This window comes from Epargyreus clarus, unplaced genomic scaffold (assembly GCF_041222505.1).
Source record: "Epargyreus clarus isolate Ecla_fem2 unplaced genomic scaffold, WU_Ecla_fem_2.2 ptg000017l, whole genome shotgun sequence".
NCBI lineage: Eukaryota > Metazoa > Arthropoda > Insecta > Lepidoptera > Hesperiidae > Epargyreus > Epargyreus clarus.
The window spans coordinates 6,410,278-6,433,713 of record NW_027332225.1 but is presented as its reverse complement, the minus strand read 5'-3'; the positions used below and the strand labels follow the sequence as shown (position 1 = coordinate 6,433,713).

The 23,436-nt window shown below is 37.0% G+C and overlaps 2 protein-coding genes across 2 annotated transcripts; one reads left to right on the top strand and one right to left on the bottom strand.

Annotated features, from left to right (window-relative positions):
* Nucleotides 1–5,549: 5,549 nt before the first annotated feature.
* Upf1 (Upf1 RNA helicase) lies at nt 5,550–17,387 on the top strand. The gene is made up of 10 exons (XM_073082237.1): nt 5,550–5,995; nt 6,084–6,271; nt 6,998–7,198; nt 7,577–7,647; nt 8,227–8,294; nt 8,495–8,610; nt 8,772–8,981; nt 9,457–9,627; nt 13,621–13,780; nt 14,338–17,387. Exons 1-10 carry the CDS (start codon nt 5,816–5,818, stop codon nt 16,072–16,074), a joined length of 3,102 nt encoding a protein of 1,033 aa, XP_072938338.1. The 5' UTR covers nt 5,550–5,815; the 3' UTR covers nt 16,075–17,387.
* Nucleotides 17,388–17,898: 511 nt separating this feature from the next.
* On the bottom strand, nt 17,899–23,430 carry LOC140748935 (arrestin domain-containing protein 17). Its single transcript, XM_073081900.1, has 8 exons — nt 23,223–23,430; nt 22,917–23,072; nt 22,454–22,665; nt 21,480–21,662; nt 20,999–21,187; nt 20,294–20,479; nt 19,605–19,698; nt 17,899–19,339 (listed from the first exon to the last, which is right to left on the bottom strand). Exons 1-8 carry the CDS (start codon nt 23,335–23,337, stop codon nt 19,191–19,193), a joined length of 1,284 nt encoding a protein of 427 aa, XP_072938001.1. The 5' UTR covers nt 23,338–23,430; the 3' UTR covers nt 17,899–19,190.
* Nucleotides 23,431–23,436: the final 6 nt, after the last annotated feature.

Below are 23,436 nucleotides of genomic sequence, written 5' to 3'. Positions count from 1 at the left end.
TCTATATTCGTAAAATAATAAGTTCTTTTAAATACATCTTATTTATGTACTCAACCCATTACTGTTCTACTGCTGGGCACAGGTCTCCTCTCAGAATAAGAAGGATTAGGCCATAGTCTACCTCACTGATCAAATACGTATTGGTGTCTATTGTATTGATGGCGTTGTAGTGTGTAGTTGTTTACGTACTCAATCCATTACTATTCCACGGCTGAGCATAGGTTGCCTCTCAGAATGAGAAGGATTAGGCCTTAGTCTACCTCACTGATCCACTACGTATTGGTGTCTATTGTATTGGTGTCTTTACATAAATTTCAGATAGATATTTATGTATTTCACAAAAAAAATATAGAGAAAGTTTTTTTTATTTTTGAAAATAAAATACTTACAGGCGCTTTGGTAACAATTCACTTGACTTTTGTGCTATAGGTAGGTACTAACTATTATAACTCAACTGTTATAAATCGTATTCGTAATAGTTACAATGTACTCGGGGGGTATCCACCGTTATCGGGCGGTAATCCAACTGCGATAGCTCTAAACCAAGTCATTATATATCAGATCACAGCAGCGCATACCTTTATTTTGCAGTACCTACTTATAGATCATCTAAAAGATCATTCGATTATTTACTTAACACCATAAACAACATTATGTAAGTACCTACTAATAATACTATGAGATTACATTACCTCCACATCCGATATTACATATCAAAGTAACAGAGTCATAGTTACGTAGTAACTATACATTAATCTGTGGTCATAGGTACATTCATTTAATTAAGTCTTTTATTTAAATTTAATTGTACACGGCAAACACGTATACCATGCTACATTTGGTACGATACGAGACAATTGCCGACAATTATTGGTGCGGAGCGGCGCCTAACGTGATGTCACCTCTTGTACGAATTGCTTTGGGTTCCTTCACATGGAGGTTAGGGCAGCCGGACAGAGACATTACAAATGAAAACGAGCTGTAATACAAACACATGTTTATTACTAACACAACACATTAACATTATACGTAGGTAGAGCACAATCATTGTTTGATTGGGCACGAAATCTATACTTCTATACTAATATTATAAAAAGGAAAACTTTGTTTGTTTGTTTGATTGTAATGAATAGGCTCAAATACTACTGGACCAATTTTAAAAATTCTTTCACCGTTTAAAAGCTACATTATCCACGAGTAACATAGGCTATATTTTATATGAAATATATTTGAAAAATAGATTTTGAGGCGGTACAAAGTTTGCCGGGTCAGCTAGTATTAAAATATAGCGCTACTTAGTATAGGAAATGGTAGAACATTAAAGGGTAATAAATTTTCCAGGTATCTTTACTTATTGAAAAGAGCGATCAACTTCTACGTAGTGTACATTTTCCTTAACCTTATTATTACTTACTTTTATGAGCAACTGTATCTAATAAATCTACTCTGAATTGTTTTGTCATATTGTGCATTGACTTCGCGGTTAAAAATATGTTCAGTGGCCACCAAGGTTCGTGTCTCGGAAACACAAATAAAACATCTGGTGAAAGGGCATCGTTCGCATCAGCCGAGGCATTTACATCAATTAGTCAACGTTTTCAGAGTCAAATGCAATGAAATTTGATACACGGCATAGTGAATGAGGAACACCACCGTCTCGCTAATAATTGGCTGGAAGAGCGTGACAGCTGAGTACTTTGTGATTTATTAAAATTAAATTGAACGGATTAACTTCAATATTTACTAGCTTAAAGACTAGTAGTACGTGAGATATAGAAAAGTCCCTAAATATTTATCATTTCAGAATTTCGTCGTTCGCTTTGGTGGTAGAAAGACGAGCTTCTGTATATCTTCAAATTTGTTCCCTTGACATAATTAAACATGACATTTATATGTCTACCGTCGGTCAAACAAATTCAGGGCTACATCCGACTCGTAGACGTGCCTCGTAGAACTACGACGAGTATACATATAATGTATATGTTTGCGCCATGCAGCTAATAAACTGACTCCTAAAATCTTTGATGATATTTGTATTTATACTCGTATGTACATCTAGATCTGGCCCATCGCCAACAAAACCGGTTTCTAAATTAGACGAAAATGCACTGTATCTATCGGTTTATCGGTTTATACTTTATAACCATCTTATAACATATATACATACATATATACTTTATAACATTAGTAAAGATACTTCGCCGCCTTGAAATTGAATGAAGTCGCAAATGGCTTATTATCGTAAGTTCTTTTTTTGAATTCTTGACAAATAAAAACATTTTTAGAGTAAATTTACGAATAAATAACTAATACTGCGTAATTTACATGAATTTACATAATAAATAAATAATTACTTCAAATATTTTAGGGATATTTTAGCACGGAGACGTGGCAAAACTTTTTTACGCAAGTATTTCAATTCTCAAAACTGGGCACATTTTCTAGTTAGGAGTGAGTAATCTTTACTAATCTATGTTTATAACATTACACGGCGGTCGTTAGTTCGATTGTAGAGTCTGGCGTGGTCCGGCAGGTCTGGTTATTTAGACTGGCTAACGATACTTGTATGTAGGTATATTAGATAGGTATATATTTAGATACCTAATCGATGAAAGTTCTAAAAAACACACTGTAAGAAATTAATAAATAATTGCATATTAAGGGGTAATGAAATAATTTGTATAAGAATTCAAATCTTTGAATTTAGTGAATAAACAATAAGATTATTATCTAAATAGCTAATAAGGACAAATCTATTACCTACTTTACTACAAATAAAACATCTAAACAACTACCTGAATAATTTACATACTTGTTTGGATTACTTAAACATACAAATAAAACTGGTAGGGCCTATACCATAAAAAATTAACATAATTAAAAAAACTGGCATCTTACAGTGCCATCTTCTGGATATAGGCTGCTAATTACATTGAGACCGTAATATGGGCGCAGTTGTTGAGTTAATTTACATAAATTAAGCAACTCCGCAACTCAAACCCAAAAAGATAATTAAAATATGGGAAATTAGGTACTCTGGACAACTAATGGCCAGCCATAACCAACCAACCGACCGGCCTATATACTAAAATCAGAACCAACTTTTAAGATCGAACAAAAATAAGTTGTTCAGATGGTGACTGCTCCAGTAGCCGCGTTTGGCACCGGCGGAAGACATTGCCAATTTTATTATTTTATGAAGCTTTAGACTTCCGTTATAAAGAAAACAAAAGATAATAAAACCATTATCTTTTATATACAAAAATCTTATTGCACAACATTGCTAAGATAAATAAATATGGAACATATTAATAATCATTATAAGAAACGTCGAAAATGCAACAACTACAACATCGTCGCAACTAACAGACTGATCTCCCGCCTATCGAATGGAAAAATGCTTAACAAACTTGTTTATTACTATAATTTTAATGATTAATTTACAAACGTTCTGAAATCTGGACTGGAGTCTATATGAAGTCAAACTCTCGGATAGACCCACTACACACATAACAGCGCTGGTAAAGGAAAGTCAAAAGTTGTTTTAAGTAAAAAAAAATAACGTGTGCGAACGCAAATTCATCGCAGTCCTCAGGTAGGAATATTTAATCCTATCTGGGGTTGATTAAAGATGTCTATGGGCGGCAGTAGCCACTTACCATCAGGTGGACTGCATGCTCGTCTGCTACTCTTATATTATAAAAAATAATAATAATACTTCTTTGTGGTGACCAAAAAAATACTTCCAAACTTGTCACCCCCCTGCCAGTAATCTATGTTTATAAGGTAGACGATAAAACCAAAAAAACAAATAAGTAATTGCTAGCAGCGCCATCTACACTGGCAATATGAAACTACTCAATCCGCTGTCGATCATTAAGTATAGTCAGCGCCAAACTGCAAGTCCGCTCTGAAGTTGTTGCGAGCAGGTGTAGTCATACAATTTGCTATGGCGACGTGACTCATTTCTATGTTCAGAGCGGACTAGCAGCTTCGCGCGGACTATACACACATTAACTTCATTACATTATCAAAGTGCATTATTAATTTATGAGATGGTAGATATCAAGTACGGATTTATGATATCGATTTTAGATGTCGGTGTGAGCTGAATATCTTTGTTTTTAGTATATTAAAATATATTGTGCGTATTTTTTCATTGTGATTTATTTTTGTACTTTGCAGCCAATGTTTGCGGCTACATTGTTTTTCATACTTCTAGTTATATAGGTTTCGTGCCAGTTCACATTACGTTAGACTGACTGTTTTACCGTTCGTCATCGCCGGATAACTAATGTCCGTTATTAATAATCAACCTATAGATTTTTTACCAAAGATCGAAATTTGAATGTCTAGTATGAAAAAATCTTCAAATGTTCGTCTTTAGTAGAGAAAACATTGGATAGATGATTTATTAATAACGGACGTAAGATAAGAGTGGGTTCTGTTTATATTAGATTGGATCAAGGGATTTATCCAGGGAGGGCACACTTCCATACAAAATGACTTTTTGTACAGATACTAGCGTCACGTAACGACTCGCCCCGGAAGCTTCAAATTAAAATGGCGACGGAGTGACAGTTAACTGTCAAAATGATGTATCTTTTGTCAAATGTCCGCAACTTCGTTAATCGTTTCTAATTTGAAAAGTTGTTTTTGCACTTCAGAGTGACACCGTTGCGACAACTGTACATATTTGATACGTACTCCCACGTAAGTTGTATCTTTAACATCGACTGTAAAGAAGCGTGATTCAAAGATTCTCATTGTCACAAATTTTTGTGTCTTTCTGAAATTTTGTTAAGTATGTAAATGTAGTTTTGTTCTTGCATCAAAATTGAGAAAGAAAAAAATATAATGTAAATCTTGGGAACACAGTCATTTATATTTCGTGTTTTAAAGATACCACTTACAATTTACCTAATTTTAATACATATAATGAATAATAAATATATAATAGGTATGTATGTAAAACCTAGCGTAGCGAAAAAATTCTAAGTCTATGGTAAAACCCATGAGTAGTTCTGGGGCAGGCCACTAGGGGCGCTTTAGGGGGGGGGGGGGACAAAAAATACGTAGAGTTGCCTCTCTATAACATGTACATAATAATACTCCTATGGATTTATCGTTATTATAATGTGTACAACTAAGCAGTCGGCGGACCACGAAAGTAACATGTATATAATAATACTCTATGCACGAAAGTAAAAGTATCGGACCGACCTAATCTGAACTAACATTTAGACATGTTTTTTTTTAACACAATTTCAATATCCTTGGATTCTGTTCTTTTAGCCAAATGTGACATATATTCATAGACAATCTGTTTAATTTTTAAGAATTTTATTTTCAGCCTATATTAAGGAACAAATTAAAGTTAACACATAAATGTAATTAAAATAATAAATTTGTATTTGTTCATAACTATAAACTTAATTTACGTAAATTATATACCAGATAAAAATATTCGTAATAATTGAATTAAAAATAAAAACTTTGTTTAAAATACAAACAGTCATAGAAAATGTTGTCTATAAATGCAGCCATTCTATAATATTATTGGTTGTGTCAGTTATCGCTTATTTCTAATTGGTGCATACTAATAAAGGTTCATAAATTGCCAATAAGCAATTAGATTGTACACGGAACTTACCATGTGCTAACATGGCGAATTTTCTTGATCATCAACATCATTCAATGCAGGTCGATTGACTATTGCGTGATTGTTATGGGAATTTTATGTGAAAGTGTTCGATTTTTTATTTTTGATCCATTTTTATTGTTTGGTACGCTGTGAAACAACTGAGACCCGAAAATGAGCGTCGATGCCTACGGTCCGAGTTCCCAAACGCTCACATTCTTAGATACGGAGGAGGCTGATCTTATCGGAGCGGATACCCAAGGTTCCGAATTTGAATTCACGGATTTTACGTTACCATCGCAGAGCCAAACCCAAGCGTCTCAGCACGACCATGGCTTGAGCAGTTCCAACCAGGTAAACAGTTTGCCCTTGTTATGTGTAATTGTGTTTGCATAACCTCATTATAAACTACGTACTTAGGAGACATTTCCGAATATTTCAGGTGAACGGCTTAGGGCGTTCTGATCTACACTCAAAAGTTTCTAGTGTAGCGAATGCCATTGCCGAGTTGCAATTTGAGGAGGAAGATGAAGCGCTGTACAGCAGTAAGGAGTTGCCTGAGCACGCTTGCAAGTACTGCGGGATCCATGACCCTGCCACTGTTGTTATGTGCAACATTTGCAACAAGTGGTATGTACACATCCACAGTTGATCACATCCAATGTTGATCTTTATAAATTATTGGATTATTTTATTGATGTGTTAGATAGCAAACAGAGCATATTTTACGCCAGAATTATACTGATTACTACAGGCAATGGATAGCTTATATTATTTAGTGAATCGTAATAGGACGGACAAATCATAATTTGAAGGTGGTAGAACCCTTTGTGGTTCGACTCCGGCGGTACCACCGCCACACCTATTTCTACCTAATAACAGCAGTGTGAGGCGCTGCTGTGTTCCGGTTTGAAGGTTGTGGTAAGGGAGACAGACTTTTCCGAGGCATTCCAGCTTAGTCCTCAGGGGTAGCGGTGCATTTGTGGCCGACCTCAGGTAGGAATATCTAATCCTATCTGGGGTTGATTACAGATGTCCATGGGCGGCAGTAGCCACTTACCATCAGGTGGACTGTATGCTCGTCTGCTATTCCTATATTATAAAAAAAAGGACAGTGGGTCTATGTGTGTGAACTAAATTGCAAAGCCTAACTATATGTGTCATGCCACATCTCATAACACAAAATATGCAAGTAATACATATTATTACTTGATTTAAAACTACACAAGTACTATTTATGGGTAGTTCTGTTTAAGTCCCTTTACCTTCATTAGTAATCAATTAATATTTTTCCTTTCTACTTGTTAATTTCCTGTTACATCATTATAGATGCCTATACAAACAATTTTGTTTTAGGTTTTGCAATGGGCGTGGTAATACCTCTGGATCCCATATCATTAACCATCTTGTTAGAGCCAAGCATAAGGAGGCAGCGTTACACCGAGATGGTCCATTGGGAGAAACTTTGTTAGAGTGCTACTCTTGTGGCGCTCGCAACGTCTTTGTACTTGGCTTTATACCTGCCAAGGCTGATTCTGTCGTTGTCCTGCTGTGCCGGTAAGATATTTTTTATAATTCACTTTCCATTTTTAAACAATAAATATAATAAAAATCACGATTGACAAATGAACCATCAAGATCTACAGACATAAAACATATCTGACTCATGCTGTTGTTGTGTCAGACAAAAGTATTTCGCTGTATTATGTGTATTGACATATTCATACATATTGTAAGAAAACTGCAGACACATGCCTTGCTTATTATAATGTTGTAAATAAAAATATGATTTTGTCTAGTACGGCCGGAGTCTACCACCTTCAATGACTATAGACACAAGTAATTTTAAATTTTATTTGTCATATAAACTACATCTCATTGTTTAAGCGACAGTTTGCAATTTATTAGTGAAGACAAAATATTTTTTTATTACAGGCAGCCATGCGCAGCTCAAAGTTCTCTGAAGGACATGAATTGGGACCAGGAACAGTGGAAGCCCTTAATTTGTAAATATATATTCCATTACTTGATATTTTTGGTGACTAGACATGTTATACTTAATACGTGATTAACCTCATTAATTATTCAGCACGTATAATAATGATATGTAAATGATTATGTCGCAAGAAGTGAAAAGGTCAACTTATTCTGTTTAAAGTTTGTGTTTATACAACTGCTTTGAACAGTGTTCAGCCAGCCTGTATGAACTGATAAAAAGAGGATAATTATTAATGTAGTAGTTTTAACCATATGGCGTATTACGAAGATATTCAACTTTATAGTCATCTAAAAATTGCCAATTATATATAGTTACCACAAACTATATAGTTACCACAAACTTTATTAACTTGTTTTTGGACTTTGTTTTGGACTTGTATAACATATATACAAATGAACTATAAGATGCAATGTTGTAAACATTTTTAACTTTTTCATTGCAGAAAATGTTTGCTTAATTCTTATTGTCATTATTCTAACTGAAGTGCCCAAGTGCTTATCTATTTCTGGCACCTATAGTGCAGGAATACAAGTATGCTTGTTAGTATCGAAAGCTTCTAAGCATTTAATATTGTCTTCCATTACAGCTGACCGTGCATTCTTATCTTGGTTGGTGAAAGTCCCATCAGAAGCAGAGCAAATGAGGGCTCGTCAGGTGAGGATCAATGTGTTTCTTGATTTGCTTCCAATATTTATTCTATAAAGTATTTTTTTGAGCAACTATACATCAAATACAAAGTTGTTACTAAGTGATCTACATTTCTGTAAGCTCTTATAATAATTAATATTTATATTTTTACTGTGATTTGAGAAGAAGTATGTGATTTTATTAATAATAATAAATATATTTTACAGGTAACCCCTCAACAAATAGGACGTCTGGAAGAACTTTGGCGGGACAATGTGGATGCAACCTTCCAGGACTTAGAAAAGCCTGGTGTTGATGAGGAACCTCATCAGGTGTTGTTGAGGTATGTACTTTGTTCTATTTTTAATCAACTTTCCAAAGACGAGAGGTTTTAATATTTCTCGCATATATTTTTAGAGTTAAGGTTATATTTCTACAGTTTATGTGGTTATTTAATCATAGATAATAATTAATTTTTTGTACTCTTCAATTTCACTTTTACAGATATGAGGATGGATTCCAATATCAAAACATATTTGGGCCTCTCGTAAAGCTAGAGGCGGATTACGATAAGAGGCTTAAAGAGTCCCAGACTCAAGAAGGAATTGAAGTACGCTGGGATGTAGGCCTCAACAAGAAAACTATTGCCTACTTTACTTTGGCCAAAACTGACAGTGACATGAAACTAATGCATGGAGATGAGTTGAGACTGAGGTATGTGTAAAGAACATTTTTATTTGTCCTTTGTTTTTCAAGTTTTACACTTTGGTTATAATGTTATACCAGGATCAAATTCAAAGAGCATAGATAATATATAAATTCAATTGTTACTTTAACTGACAGGAACATAACATAAAATCATTTAAAAACAGTGGAAATTACCATTGTGCCATGAGTCACATCGATTGTCAGATTTAAAAAGCTTTCTTTATTTGTTCCAATAAGATGTATGAGGAAATTGAAATAAGAGAATTGCTTGTCGCCATTAACTTCACTATATTAATTGCTTAGTATTACTGATAAAATATAACATATATCATGGATTTTATTCTTTTACTATTACAAACATGCTAAAAATAAATGTATAATACAATTGTAGCAAGATTTATGTCTCATGTAAGCCAAATTTTCCATTCAGATATTTGTAATGATTTTGTCCATGGTTTGAAAATATTTATTTGTGTTGCAGATATGTGGGCGAGCTGCACAAGGCGTGGTCGGGCGTCGGCCACGTGATCAAAGTGCCGGACAACTACGGTGATGACGTGGGCTTGGAGCTCAAGAGCGGCGCCGGTGCTCCCCTCGACTGCACCTCCAACTTTGTTGTTGACTTCATATGGAAGAGCACTTCTTTTGACAGGTTTTGTTTTTTTTTTAACTAGATGATATTGCAATCTGTCCCTATGGACATTCAGCAATCTTTAGAGCGAGTGGTATTGTGCGAGGCACAGGTCCTGTGACATGCCCTCTTAAATCTCATTTGAGTAGGTCCTGGACTACTCATTTTTAAGTCTTCTGGTGCTTGGAAATATGTCATCCATAAGATGGGATGCTAATGTATTTGGATGACTTATTATCTTAAGTTTATATGTTGATGTTTTGTCCCTTATTTCTTCCTTAATGGTTCTAATGCCCAGTTCTTGGTGGAGTCTTGCGTTTGTTATATACCAAGGTGCGTTTACTATCATTCTTAATAGTTTAGATTGAAATCTTTGAAGTATTTCCAAGTTGGAGTTGGCTGCTGTTCCCCACAGCTGAATTCCATAGGTCCATATTGGTTCGATTATGGTTTTGTAAAGGAGCAACTTGTTCTCCATTGAGAGTTGACTGTTTTTATTGATCAGCCAGTACATTTTTCTGACCTGCTGTCCTAATGCTAGGCGCTTTGTATAGATGTGTTTTCTCCAGGTTAAACGTCTAATGAGATACATGCCAAGATATTTAGCTTCATTAGATTGTGGAATATGGACACCATTTATAGTTACAGGTGGACAGGTCTCTCTGCGAGTCGTAAATGTAACCTGTACAGATTTGGATTCATTTGCCTTAATGAGTCAGTCCTTGAGCCAACCTGCTATTTTATTTAGGCTGACTTGCAGTTTATTGGATGCGTGATGCGGAGAGACATCTGAGGCCATGATGGCTGTATCGTCAGCAAATGTTCCCATGACAACATTATCCGAAATTGGTAAATCTGCAGTGTACAGGAGGTATAGTGTAGGACCCATTACACTACCCTGTGGCACTCCTGCCTGAATATCTCTAAGTTCAGTAATTGCTTCTCCCTGGCATACAAAGAAATGTCTGTCAGACAGATACGATCTAATGAAGCCATAATAGTTGTTTGGCAGAGTCTTTTTGATTTTATACAAAAGTCCTTCATGCCAAACTCTGTCAAAGGCTTGTGATATGTCCAAGAAAGCAGATGTGCAGTAACCTTTGTTTTCAAAGGTCAAAGAGATGTTTTCGATAAGTCTGTGAATTTGTTCAATTGTACCGTGACTTTGTCTGAAGCCAAACTGATGGTCTGGTATCAGGTGTGATTCTTGGATGATTGGATTTAGCCTGCAGGGTTTCCATCAATTTGGAAAGGGTAGGAAGTAGACTGATGGGGCGATAGGACTTAGGATCTTCAGGACTTTTACCCGGTTTCGGGATCATAATAATCTTCGCAACTTTCCACTGCAACGGTATGAATTGTTTTCGTAGGATGGCATTGTATAATTTTGTAAGATATGTTAATCCTACATCTGGTAGTTCTCTTAGGATAGTTGGTGTTATCAAATCATATCCTGGTGCTTTCTTTATGGCCATTTTTTTAATGGCAGATCTAATCCCTTGTTTATTATAATTTTGAATTGGTGTTTCTAATTGATGTGTTTGATTTAAAAATTTTGAGACCATGTCAGTTACTGTTGAACCATTGTCAGGATTTGGTGTAAAGACTTCATGGAGATGTTCCAGGAACACTTGTGCTTTGTCCTCATCCGTCGTAGCCCAGGTATTATTTGGTCTAAGAAGAGGTGAATGGTGGATGATCGGGTGTTTAAGATTTTTTGTTGCTTTCCATAACGAATAGTCTGATGAAGGTTTGGCATGTAATTGCTGAAGATATGTGGTGAACCTTTCGTTGCGACTATCACTTAATAGACGCTTTAATTGTGCCGTGAGTTTGTTGTAGGTTGCTTTATCCCGCGGGTATTTGTAATGTGCCAGCGTTTACGAGCTTTACGCTTCTCGGCCAATAGTTGTCGGCAAGAACGTGAGCATTGTGGTGTATTACGTGCTGTTGGAAGAGGAGGAGTGGCTTCCCAAGCTGCTTCCTGGATAACATCATTGAAGTGCTCTACTGCGTTTGTAATGTGCTCATCTGATTGCAGAGGAATATTAACATTAATTGAGTTGGCCACTAGTTCACGGAAATAGTCCCAATTTGTCCTACTAGAATGATGAATGGTTGTGTTTGTGAATTTTTTCTGCTTAGTATGATTTCAACTGGTGAGTGGTCAGAAGACAGATCGGCGCTAGATGTACATCTAAAGTTGGTTTTGTTAAAGCCTTTAGTGACGCAGAAGTCAATAAGATCGGGTTTCTTTTTTGTGTCTGTTGGCCAATACGTTGGTTCACCAGTTGAAACGACTCCAAGTTTTAAATTGTTAATAGTGGATAATAATTGACGACCGTAAATAGTCGTAAGTCGTAATTGGCGTAATTAGTCGAGACCCCCAGAATGTGTGCTTTGCATTGAAATCCCCACCAGCCATGAATCTTTGTCCCAATTTGTTAAAGTAATCTTCGTAATCCACTTGTTTCATGGCGTGTTTCGGGGGGCTATAGACTGCTGACACTGTAATTGGCCCACACCAGTCTTCAATTACAATGTTTGTAGCCTGTAATTTATCTGTACAGAAGTTGTTGATGAGGTGATGCCTTATATTATTTTTAATTATTACTGCGCTTCCACCATGTGCTTTACCATCTGGGTGTGTGGTATGATAAAATTTATAACCTTGTAAATGAAAGTAGTTCTTCTTTGTAAAATGAGTTTCCGAGATCAACATTATATCAATGTGATTTAATTGTAAGTAATTTTTTACCTCTAGGGTATGTTGTGACAGCCCATTTGCATTCCAGAGTACCAGTTTTATGGAGTCCAGACTGGTGCCAGTTTAGACGTTAGGTTTAGGATTACATTTGTCATAGTCGTTAATTGCTGCATCATCTGTTTTATAATAATTACTAGTTCTCTTATGTCATTATTGTTATCATTGTTGTTAATGTTTATGGGATTATTTATAGGATCAGTCCTTGTTGGTGTATCATTTTGCTCTTTGTTAGTATGTGTCGTATTTGATGTTTCGATTTTGTGATATTTTTGATTTGTTTTTGTGGAAAATTGTGATTGTCTCTTTTCTTTGTCAATGGACTTCGGAAATTTAATCTTTTGTAGTTCTCTATATACTCTGCATCCTTTATAATTAGCTGGGTGGTTGCCTTCACACAGTACGCACTTGACACTATTTGATTTTGTTTTTCGTGGGCAGTCAGCTGATGAATGGTCACCTGCACACTTGATGCATTTTGGGTTTCTCCTGCAGTATGTTTTTGTATGTCCATATTGCTGGCAGTTTCCACTTTGGGGAATTTCACGCTTTGGTCTTGGTGGTTCGCATATTATTTTGCAGTGTAGCAGGTATTTAATTCTTTTGACAGGTAATTTATTTATTATTTATAAAATTTAATTAGGTACGGTACATAGTCATTCTAAGTAACTGTTGCTTATGGAAGTCATGAACTTCTTTTGTACCGTCACTGTTTCTTCTAAGGACTTGCTTATGAAGCTACCATGTCGCTTACTAAGTATGTCAGGCGACATTCACACTCACCGAAAAACCAGAATAGAACCAGACCTAACAAGACAAACCATACCGAGTATACTGAGATCACATTTCAAATAATAATTACATATTATAATTATTGGGCTTATTATATTGTTATTATTGATGAGATTAAGAACAGACTATGTAATTTATAATAGTCACAATAGATCAATGCCGATAGCACTACACTTTTTTTTTTTTTTTTTTTGTTTACAAGGGGGAAACCTTCAAAAGGTACCTGGTGTCGTGGGAGCGACGTATACGACGTATACGATAGCACTACACTAGTAACTACAGGGTTCTTAGCTAGTATCAATAAATAATCGGATGAGTGATGTTTGACCTGGTAAATGATAACCTTAGGGATTCATATTTCAATTGATAACTCAATCAGGAAATATATTTTTAAAAAGATCTCTTAATATTACGATTAATAGTTTTTTAGTAGTTCTAAAGTTTATAATGTATTTCAGAATGCAACTGGCTCTCCGTAAGTTTGCTGTGGATGATTCATCTGTGTCCGGGTATATTTACCGTCGCCTCTTAGGTCATGAGGTTGAAGAAGTGCTGTTTCGCGTCCATCTGCCGAAACACTTCAGCGCGCCTAATTTGCCTGATTTGAACCGCTCTCAGGTATTTATGCTTTACTGTGGTCATTAGCATTATAGTCGGTGCCAAATTTCCGCTCTAAAGTTGTTGCGCGCTGGTGGTGCTGGTGGTATACTCCGTAGCAACAATAAGAGCACACTAACGCGCGGGCAGCGGGCGGGTGTCGGGGATGTCCCGCGCTGTATTCGTCCCGCTGATATCTACAATTTGCTGTTGCGACGCGGTTCGTTTCTATATTCAGAACAGACTAGAAGTTTGGCGCGGTCCCTACCATTCTAATGTTGGACACATTTCTCCTACAAAAATGCCTGAATACCTTTAAACATATGTAAAACGGATTTGAGGTGAAATCAATAATGCGATGGAACAAATGTAACAACATAAGTAACGTGATTCCCACAACGCTTTTTATACTTTGTGATATAAAAGTGAAAGAAATCAGATACCTTGTGATTTTCCAATGTGCATCACTGTAGAATGATAGGTTCATTTGTTACATTTAAACTCTTATCTGCAGTTGCATGATGCCAAAATTTTCATTATTATATTTCAGAATTAAAAATAGTAAATTTTTGTTATAGGTGTATGCAGTGAAACATGCTCTTCAGCGTCCACTCTCCCTGATTCAGGGTCCTCCGGGTACAGGCAAAACTGTTACATCAGCAACAATTGTATACCAACTGGTTAGACAAAACGGAGGCCCAGTCCTTGTCTGCGCACCTTCTAACACTGCTGTAGATCAGCTCACTGAGAAAATACATAGAACAGGACTCAAAGTTGTGCGTCTCTGCGCAAAATCCCGTGAGGCAATGGAATCTTCGGTATCCTTCTTGGCACTGCACGAACAGGCGCGTGCTCTGGGCTCCGGGGATAGCGAGTTGCGCAAATTGACCAGGCTCAAGGAAGAAGCCGGAGAGTTGTCCGCTGCTGACGAAAGAAGATACCGAGCATTGCGTCGCGCTGCCGAGCGTCGCCTCTTAGACGCTGCCGACGTCGTTTGTACCACCTGTGTGGGCGCCGGAGATCCGAGAGTCGCTCGTATGCGATTCCAGTCCATACTTATTGATGAAGGCATGCAATCAACTGAGCCAGAATGTATGGTGCCTGTGGTTTTGGGAGCGAGACAGCTAATTCTCGTCGGCGACCATTGCCAGTTAGGCCCAGTAGTGATGTGCAAGAAGGCTGCCAAAGCTGGGCTCAGTCAAAGCCTCTTCGAGAGGCTTGTCGTCCTTGGAATCCGTCCATTCCGCCTGGAGGTGCAGTATCGTATGCACCCAGAACTTTCGCGCTTTCCCTCGGATTTCTTCTATGAGGGTTCGCTACAAAATGGTGTAAGCGCAGAAGAAAGACGCCTAGCTAAAATAGATTTCCCTTGGCCGAGGCCAGACAGGCCAATGTTTTTCTATGTGACCCAAGGTCAAGAGGAAATTGCGGGATCGGGAACATCTTACTTGAACAGAACCGAAGCTGCAAATGTTGAGAAACTGACAACACGCTTTTTGAAGGCCGGTGTACGCCCTGAACAGATCGGCATTATTACACCCTATGAAGGTCAACGCTCGTACCTAGTGCAACACATGCAATATCAAGGTAGCTTACATGCTAAACTTTATCAAGAAATAGAAGTCGCGAGCGTCGATGCGTTCCAAGGCAGGGAAAAGGACATAATAATCATGTCCTGCGTTCGATCAAACGAACATCAAGGGATCGGTTTTCTCAGCGATCCGCGCCGCCTGAACGTAGCCCTGACGCGCGCAAAATACGGCCTCATAGTAGTCGGCAACCCGAAGGTTCTGAGCAAGCAACCGCTGTGGAACCACCTTCTCGCGTTTTACAAGGAGCGCCGCGTGCTAACCGAGGGTCCCCTGTCGAACCTGAAGGAGTCGGCGATCCAGTTCGCGAAGCCCAAGAAGTTAATAAACGCCCAGAACCCGGGGTCGCATTTCATGTCGACGTCGATGTTCGACGCGCGCGAGGCGATGGTGCCGGGCTCGGTGTACGACCGCGCGCGGCCGCTGCGCGACCCGCTGGCGTACGTGGGCCCCGAGCGCGCCGCGCTGCTGCACGCGCCCGTGCCGCCCGCCGCCTTCGCCGTGCAGCGCGGCCTGCCCCGCGCGCCCGCCGCCCGCAAGCGGCCCCCGCGCCTCTCGCAGGAGCCGCTCTCGCAGCAACCGCCCCTGTCCCTGTCCCAGGGCGCGTCGCAGCCCGACTTCAGCCAGGAGTCCGCCGCCCCCGACTGCCCGTCGCAGCCCGACGGCCTGCTGTCGCAGGACTCCACGTACCAGGGAGGTTTTCGCGCGCGCTGCAGCCAGTATTGAGAGCACCGAGCGACCGCCGCGGGCCGCGCCACCCAGCCGACCTCGCTCCTCCGGGAGGTAGCGGACACGGAACTGACGAGAGACGCCGACGCGTGGAGCGCGCCCGACCGACGATAAGTTAAATTCGGGTGTAGAATCTACGGTCGATATGGATTTCGTGACAAATTTGTACGGAACTCCTTCACGGTTGCGCCGGCGGCGGGATCCGACCGCGACCACGGCCATCGACCTTGCAGACGAGTGTTCACTCGAGACTTAGTAAAGCTGCATCCTGTGTCACGGCATCCTGTCATTACGCTAAGCGTACCTACGCAATACATTCTAATGCGTAATTTAAAATTCAATCTTTAATTACAGGGATAGAAACATAGAATGAACTTTCAGCAAACATTGAGAGAAATCACTCGTTAACGATACCTTCAATGTGGATTTAAAAATCATAAAATTTTTGTGTCATATGTACTTCCATGAAATGATCATCATGCACAAAATCGATAAAGAAAAGATGCTGAATAGCTTCCATTAAAATTTTAGTAGTTCAAACAACTGCATGTCTATTTTTTTCACTAGTGTCTTAATTTTTCTATGACAAAATTAAAAAAAAAAGTGGTTGTTAAGAAAAATCTTCCGTTAGACAGACATTTTTATTTATGTAGAAGAGGTGCTCAAGAAGTAGTGAGAATAGTGTAGGCTCCAAATTTATTGTGAGTTTCTGAAGATTTTGTCGGTCGAGGAATAAAATTCTGCTGACCTCAAAATTGTTTTGTATAGTATGATTCGAAAACACGTAAAATTAATTATAATAAGAGAACATGTTCCAGTAAACACATTTTTTCCTAATTATTTGATGTAGTAGTATAGTGTAAGTTGAATGTTGTACATAATAAATGTAAATATGTAGAAAATAGCATACCAATAATTTGTCATATTGATGTTTATAGAAAGTGTATAACGCGGAACTACAAATACTTATATAAATAGACTATGATCGAATAAGACAATATTGTATCGTTATAAAACATCCTGAGTAATACATTATTATTTTAATGCTAGCAAAACAGTTTTGATGACAGCAGTAACTAATTAGATTGGTACTAGGAGAGTAATATACGGGGGTTTTCTAGTTGATTGTAATGGAATACAAGTATGGGTAAATAAAGTATTTTTGATATTGTTCTACTCATTATTGTCATTGCTTATCGAACACCTCTAAAACAAATCATAATATATTTATATACATTGTTTCTGATATTAGTATAAACATCAAAATCAAACTGTATTACATGAAATAAAACATGAGCATTCAAAAGGAATTTACTATTTTTTCTCCTCAAATAGAGGGTAACCTGCATGCAAGTAGCTAAACAACTTTGCTTCAAGTTTCAATGCTTACTGCGTTTGTCTATAATTAAACCGTATTAAATTGAATAGGTCCAATGCAGAATCTGTGGGGTCTTGAAGAATACCTTTATCTAGGTCGGTAGTCCGTATTCGACTGCAAACTACTTTGACCACCGGACAATGTAAAATGAATCACGTATTCGATCGGCCGAAGCCAATTTGGTTAATATATCCGGTTAAACCTAATGCGGATGAATTATCCGGTGATCGACCCTATGTGAATAGGCTATAAGACTGTAATAAGAATATACACGAAAGTATAATAAGACTTATCAAGTTTTGCAGCGCTTGGTATGATCCTAAGATTGGTAAAAATTTACCGCAATGTTCTCATATTTTACGCTCTTCTTCCTTTTCTCACGTGGCCTCGTTCCTAACGCTTGTTAGAAACTAGATTTATAGAGAGACTTCATAACACGAAGGTTTCGTAAAAACAGTTTTCATTTTGTAAAGTTTTTTAATATATACACAACAATTATACATATCTGATTATAAGCTTCGAATACAAAATAAATGTTACACATTGTATATACGTGAAACATTATGAACAGACGAAATTACATAGTGTCTTTAATAGTTTATAAATTAAATAACATAATACTGTAATGAAAACATTTTGCTGCCAAAATTAAATCAATTGAAATACAAACATCAATGAATATTAGATTCGAGAACACATTCGGAACAAAAATAATAACTATATAGATATTTTTAGTGAAATCTTAGTAATACACATCCATTTCTTATAATGCTATTTACTTTGTGCTTATTATATTATTCCTGCTACCTTCAGATATAGGTACATAATTCTGTCGTCTTATAACTCTACTTGGTTTGGTAATATATAAAATATTTAAATGCAAAACACATATTAGATTTTAACTATACAATAATATCTCCAAAAAACGCAATATCTCTAAATTTTACGAAAGCTATGGTATAAGTCTTGTGTTAGTCGCATAGCTCAGTATAATAGGGTTAAAAGTCGTGGTAAATTTAATATCTAAAAGATTTCAGTATATAATCGTAAAACGTTTGAGCACTTGGCCATTACGGCGTTCAGATCAGCTTTCTAGGCACCTTTCGTTTCGTAAGACAAAGCATGTACAAGCGATATTTAATAAAATATTGCATAGGGTATTTGATCATCGTTATTAGGTTTTATTTAATGTATTTAAATATAAAGATCTGCAAGAGTATAAAAAAATACATGTAAAAATGCATTATATCCAAATCTACTTTTTTACCTACGCACTAGCGGTTAACCGCGGGGTCGGTTGGCTATCATATCGAGACATAGTATCTATAAACTAAAAAATATCATTTAATATTGGACTTAAACAGTAGTCAAATACCCTGTAATCAGTCCCGGGTTGATCAAACGCGATTCGTTCGATTTCGACATGCATTTCGATTGGTAAAGTAACTCCACTTCCGTACTGTGGATTTGCAGAAAAAGTATCAGGTATCAAATTCCCTCGTGAAATTTAATAAATTTATGCAAAGGCTTTTCCTTACAAGGCGCTTACACTAAAGCGGATAATCAGCTGACTATTACCACGCGTTTGCATAGATTTCACATTTACTCATGAGGATGACAGTTAGCGGCTGACTTCACGCGTTGGTTTGTGCGCGCATCTACCCAAGCATCTCTAAAGAATAAGCCGATTGCGCAAAACCACAGTCCAGAAGCTTGCTTTTATTAATGTTTGCATTCATTGAGGTAGCGGCGGCGGTTGGACGGCAGCATAGGTCGGGTAGTACGGCGCGAACTTGGCAGGGCCAGTTATCGCCATATGGCTGCTCTCAGATCGGTCTTGGATGGAACGTGCGGTATATGGAGATTCTTTGTAGACTGGTTCAGCTGAAAATGTAGTGTTTAAAGATTAGTGTCGGTATGTTACTATTACTAAAGCTTCTTAACCGAGGGATGTCATTATCAATGGACAGAAGGTAATGTAACGGAAGGTAAACTAAGGATGTACCTATACTGTTTAAGAAAATTTTAATATTTGAAATGTTGCTAATGCTAACATAGACCCCATGCATATGTCTATAACTCTTGCTTTAGTTCAAGTATGTAAACTTCAAAAATGCGGGTTACATGTTCTATAATAACATATACTTACTAAGTGTTGGATAGAGCGACTGATAAGGAGGCTGCGCAGGCGCTGTGCCCGGCACCACCCAACCGCCCGGTACGTCTCCCGGTCCGGACGGAACCTATGAACATTGACATTTAACATTAAAGACTTACAAGATTATTTGACATCAAAATGGACAAGGCCATGATGCCCTACTCTACACCTAAATGGGGTTTGATATATCAGTTTTAATTTATGTTAGGTTAGCTATTCCTGTGCTCATATTCAGGTAGGATTTTCATAAAATAGTGACACACCATGAGTGAACCATCTGTTTTGTAATTTGTCAAATCATTTAGTACCTACTTAATAATTACCTTACCTTAATAATTACCTTATATGAGGCTAATTTACACTATGGAGAAAAGTGTATAGTCCGCATTGAAGTTGTTGCGAGGTGTAGTCATACAATTTACTATGGCGACGCGATTCATTTCTATATTCAGAGCGGACTAGCAGTTTTACGCGAACAATACATCATTTTTAAATTATGAAAATACAGGTCAATAATCTTAGTCAATATTAAAAGTTAGGCCACTCTGGTTCTAGCAGTCTCATATATCTGGGCAATTATATGCTTGTTATTAGTTATATATAATATTTATTACGAAATGAATATGATAAGAGAACATGTATTCTCAATAGCATCAATTAGGTTAATGTGTTTAACTCACATTATTAGGAAGAACAGGTTGTCCTGGGCCCACAGGCAACACGGCTGGTTGACTTGGTGTGGTTGGCTTGGATGGAGGCGCTGATGGAGCGACTTGCCCTGGTAATCCCATCAGAGGTACTGTCCCAATGTTGACGTACTTACGATCTTTCATACCCATATGCATGCCTGATACGACACATTGCACCTGTATACATAAGAATAATTTGTATGGTAACATTTTAAGTGGTACTTATTGTCTTATTAATTTTGAGTAAAAAGTGGTAACAAAATTCTTTGGATCATTTAACGAAAAAATTCTAAGTATATAGTAATATTACAAGATTCTATTTTGCATTAAATTCTGTGATCTCACTTATGCTGCAGTTAATATCTCAAGTTTGTTTCAAGAAATGTACAAAATAAAAGTAACCAACATACTTATGCATCCACATCCTAAATTCGCACAAAAAATCAATGTGTAAAGCCAACATTTGCACTATTATACTATCATAATAGCATCATTCATGAAATGGTGACCTCGTGGAAACAACAAAGCCTCTCATATCTAATTATACACAGTGTTTTACACTTGGGCAATAAAGCATAACACACAACAACATAAGCAAGCATTATACCTATGTACATATTGTTAATTAGTGATTATTAATCCTTGAGCATAAGGATTTTACTAAAATTATAACTTATAGCTGCCAAAAACATTTACCTTTATATCATAGTCCAAATCTATAATATTGCAGTTAACTAAGTTGGAAGGTGGTATGGGTGGAACTTCCATGGATAAATTCCAGTGCTTTGTTGTCCCACCAGCTGCTGGACCCTGTTGCACTGTAAGGACTATTTCTTTCTCTTTCTTCGTGACTGTAGAGGGTGATGTCGCGCGGTAATTCACGACCTGTATGAATTTTGAAACATTAATGCTTCTAATTAGCATACAGAGATATTTAGATCTCATATTCATGTTGACAAATTACGGTTGACTTATGACCTGTACTGATTGCACTTTTCTTGATAAGTATAAACATATATTATTTACCAAAACAATCAATACATAAATCAGGTCATAATTGCTACTAGGAGGTATGTATTTATGTGCCATATGATGCTTACATAATATCAACAAACCACATTGTTTTGTCTTATAAATTTTCCTTGAATTATTAGCAAGGAGGAAAACTTAGACTTACCTTCCTCAGGAATATCTTGATAAGTTCGACATCAACATTGCTTTTGTTTTCAATGTCAATGGTGAAGGGTATAACTTGACCAGGACAGTAACCAGACACGGGCGCCCGCACATCTACAGATAAGGGGGGTGACGCACAACAGAAACAACAGAATGTTTTTTCCATCTGAATGTGAATTGGTTCCTGAAATAAATATTTGTAAAGGTGTTACACTTTACAGTAAAAACTGTTTTATGCAGTGGAGCTAAACAGTACTCCAATGATTAATATGCAAGCCATAATAAATGTTTCTTTATATACAGTACTAACTGACCCGGCAAACTTTGTACCGCCTCAAAATCTATTTATCAAATATATTTCATATAAAATATAACCTACGTTACTCGTGGATAAAATAGCTTTCAAATGGTGAAAGAATTTTTAAAATCGGTCCAGTAGTTTTTGAGCCTATTCATTACAAACAAACAAACAAAGTTTTCCTCTTTATAATATTAGTGAAGATAAAGAGACTAATAATAAATAATATGTTTATATTTATTATCAAACTCAATAACTCTTAAACGAAATCAGTAAACTGTAAAGTTAATTAGCATTGTGTTTTAATACAAGGCTAATCAGTGTAGTGTAAATGAATAGCAGAGCTAAATAGAGGTACAATATTTGCTTTCAAATATAATGTTTACAAATGAGTCACTATTGATAAAACTTTGTGACTTATAAGTAAATGTTTGTATATTATTAAATGTTTGTATGTATTATAGTAGAGTTAGTTGATATTTATAATTAACTTAAAATGTTGTATCACTTAATATTAGTAATCTCCATGAATGTGCATAAGAGCAGGATCATGAATGTGCATTGGAGCAGGATGGTGGAATATGCTTCAGTCCTAGATGTGGGGAAAAACCTGCACAGCAGTAGGATTAAGAGAGGGTTTCAATCGATATTATTATTATCAAATGATAAAACCTTACCCTGTAAGATGGGTTAAGATTGAGATCCAATGCATTGATGACGGTGAAAGCCATCTTTGTTTCCTGATCAAACTTCCACGGTCGGTCTAAGGTTACCTTCACTGTGTACCTCACGTAGCCATATTTACCCTCAAATGAAGATGGCAGTACTGGTGGTAGGGCACAAGTGAAATTATACACTTGTTTCCCAGCTGGTATTTCTATCTCATTACCTGTTTGAAAATGTAACATATAATGTAGATAATATAGATAATAATATAATGCAGGTTTTTAATGTTTCATACCATGCAATTTATATAATTATTAATTTAATATGGTAATTGCAAATAATTTATTTACTAAAAGGGACTTTTCCGAGATTATGTAGCCAGACTATAGAAAAAATATTTTACGTTTTACATATAAACATACATAAGTTTATTATACCATGAAGTTTTTTAGATGTTTTTTGTTATAATCTAACCTGAACTACTGCCAAGCAAGTAATAGCTGATTTGGAAGTACTCTTCATTGCCTGTATGCAATGTATCCGTAGACTGTGTTTTGCCTTCCGAATCCTGCTCCTCCTTACTCTCACTCCATTCCGTATGCGCTTCTCCTTTAAACTTGACATGGATACCTGCAAGTGCAAATCGACACAATGCATCATTATCATCTTAAACATGGTACATCACATTCTTCTATTATACGAATGCGGATATGTCACTCGCTTGAACAAACTGTGAGTCATACATAAATGTAGTAATCAATTGCAAATAGATATCGTTACCTCGGACTTTTTTGGGGCTGTCAAACACATATTCTATCCGCCCATTTACAGTTTGGCCGGCGTAATAAGTGTTCAACTGGTTATCCAGATAAATTGTAGCTTCTTTAATGCCCATTGTGGGTAATATATTATTAATTTGCTTGCCCAACCCGGCCTACTTGTTTTGCACTTCACTCACTATGAAGCGTAGCCTTCATTATGACAGCTGATGACT

Bases quoted from the DNA above. Each gene is read 5' to 3' on its own strand.
- Upf1 (XM_073082237.1), top strand. From the start codon at position 5,816: ATGAGCGTCGATGCCTACGGTCCGAGTTCCCAAACGCTCACATTCTTA. The intron at 7,199-7,576 runs GTAAGATATTTT...TTTTTATTACAG, and splicing joins GTCGTTGTCCTGCTGTGCCG to GCAGCCATGCGCAGCTCAAA. The intron at 13,781-14,337 runs GTATTTATGCTT...TTTTTGTTATAG, and splicing joins CTGATTTGAACCGCTCTCAG to GTGTATGCAGTGAAACATGC.
- LOC140748935 (XM_073081900.1), bottom strand. From the start codon at position 23,337: ATGGGCATTAAAGAAGCTACAATTTATCTGGATAACCAGTTGAACACT. The intron at 21,188-21,479 runs GTAAGTCTAAGT...AAATTCATACAG, and splicing joins TCAAGATATTCCTGAGGAAG to GTCGTGAATTACCGCGCGAC. The intron at 19,340-19,604 runs GTAAGTATATGT...CTACATTTTCAG, and splicing joins GTCGCTCTATCCAACACTTA to CTGAACCAGTCTACAAAGAA.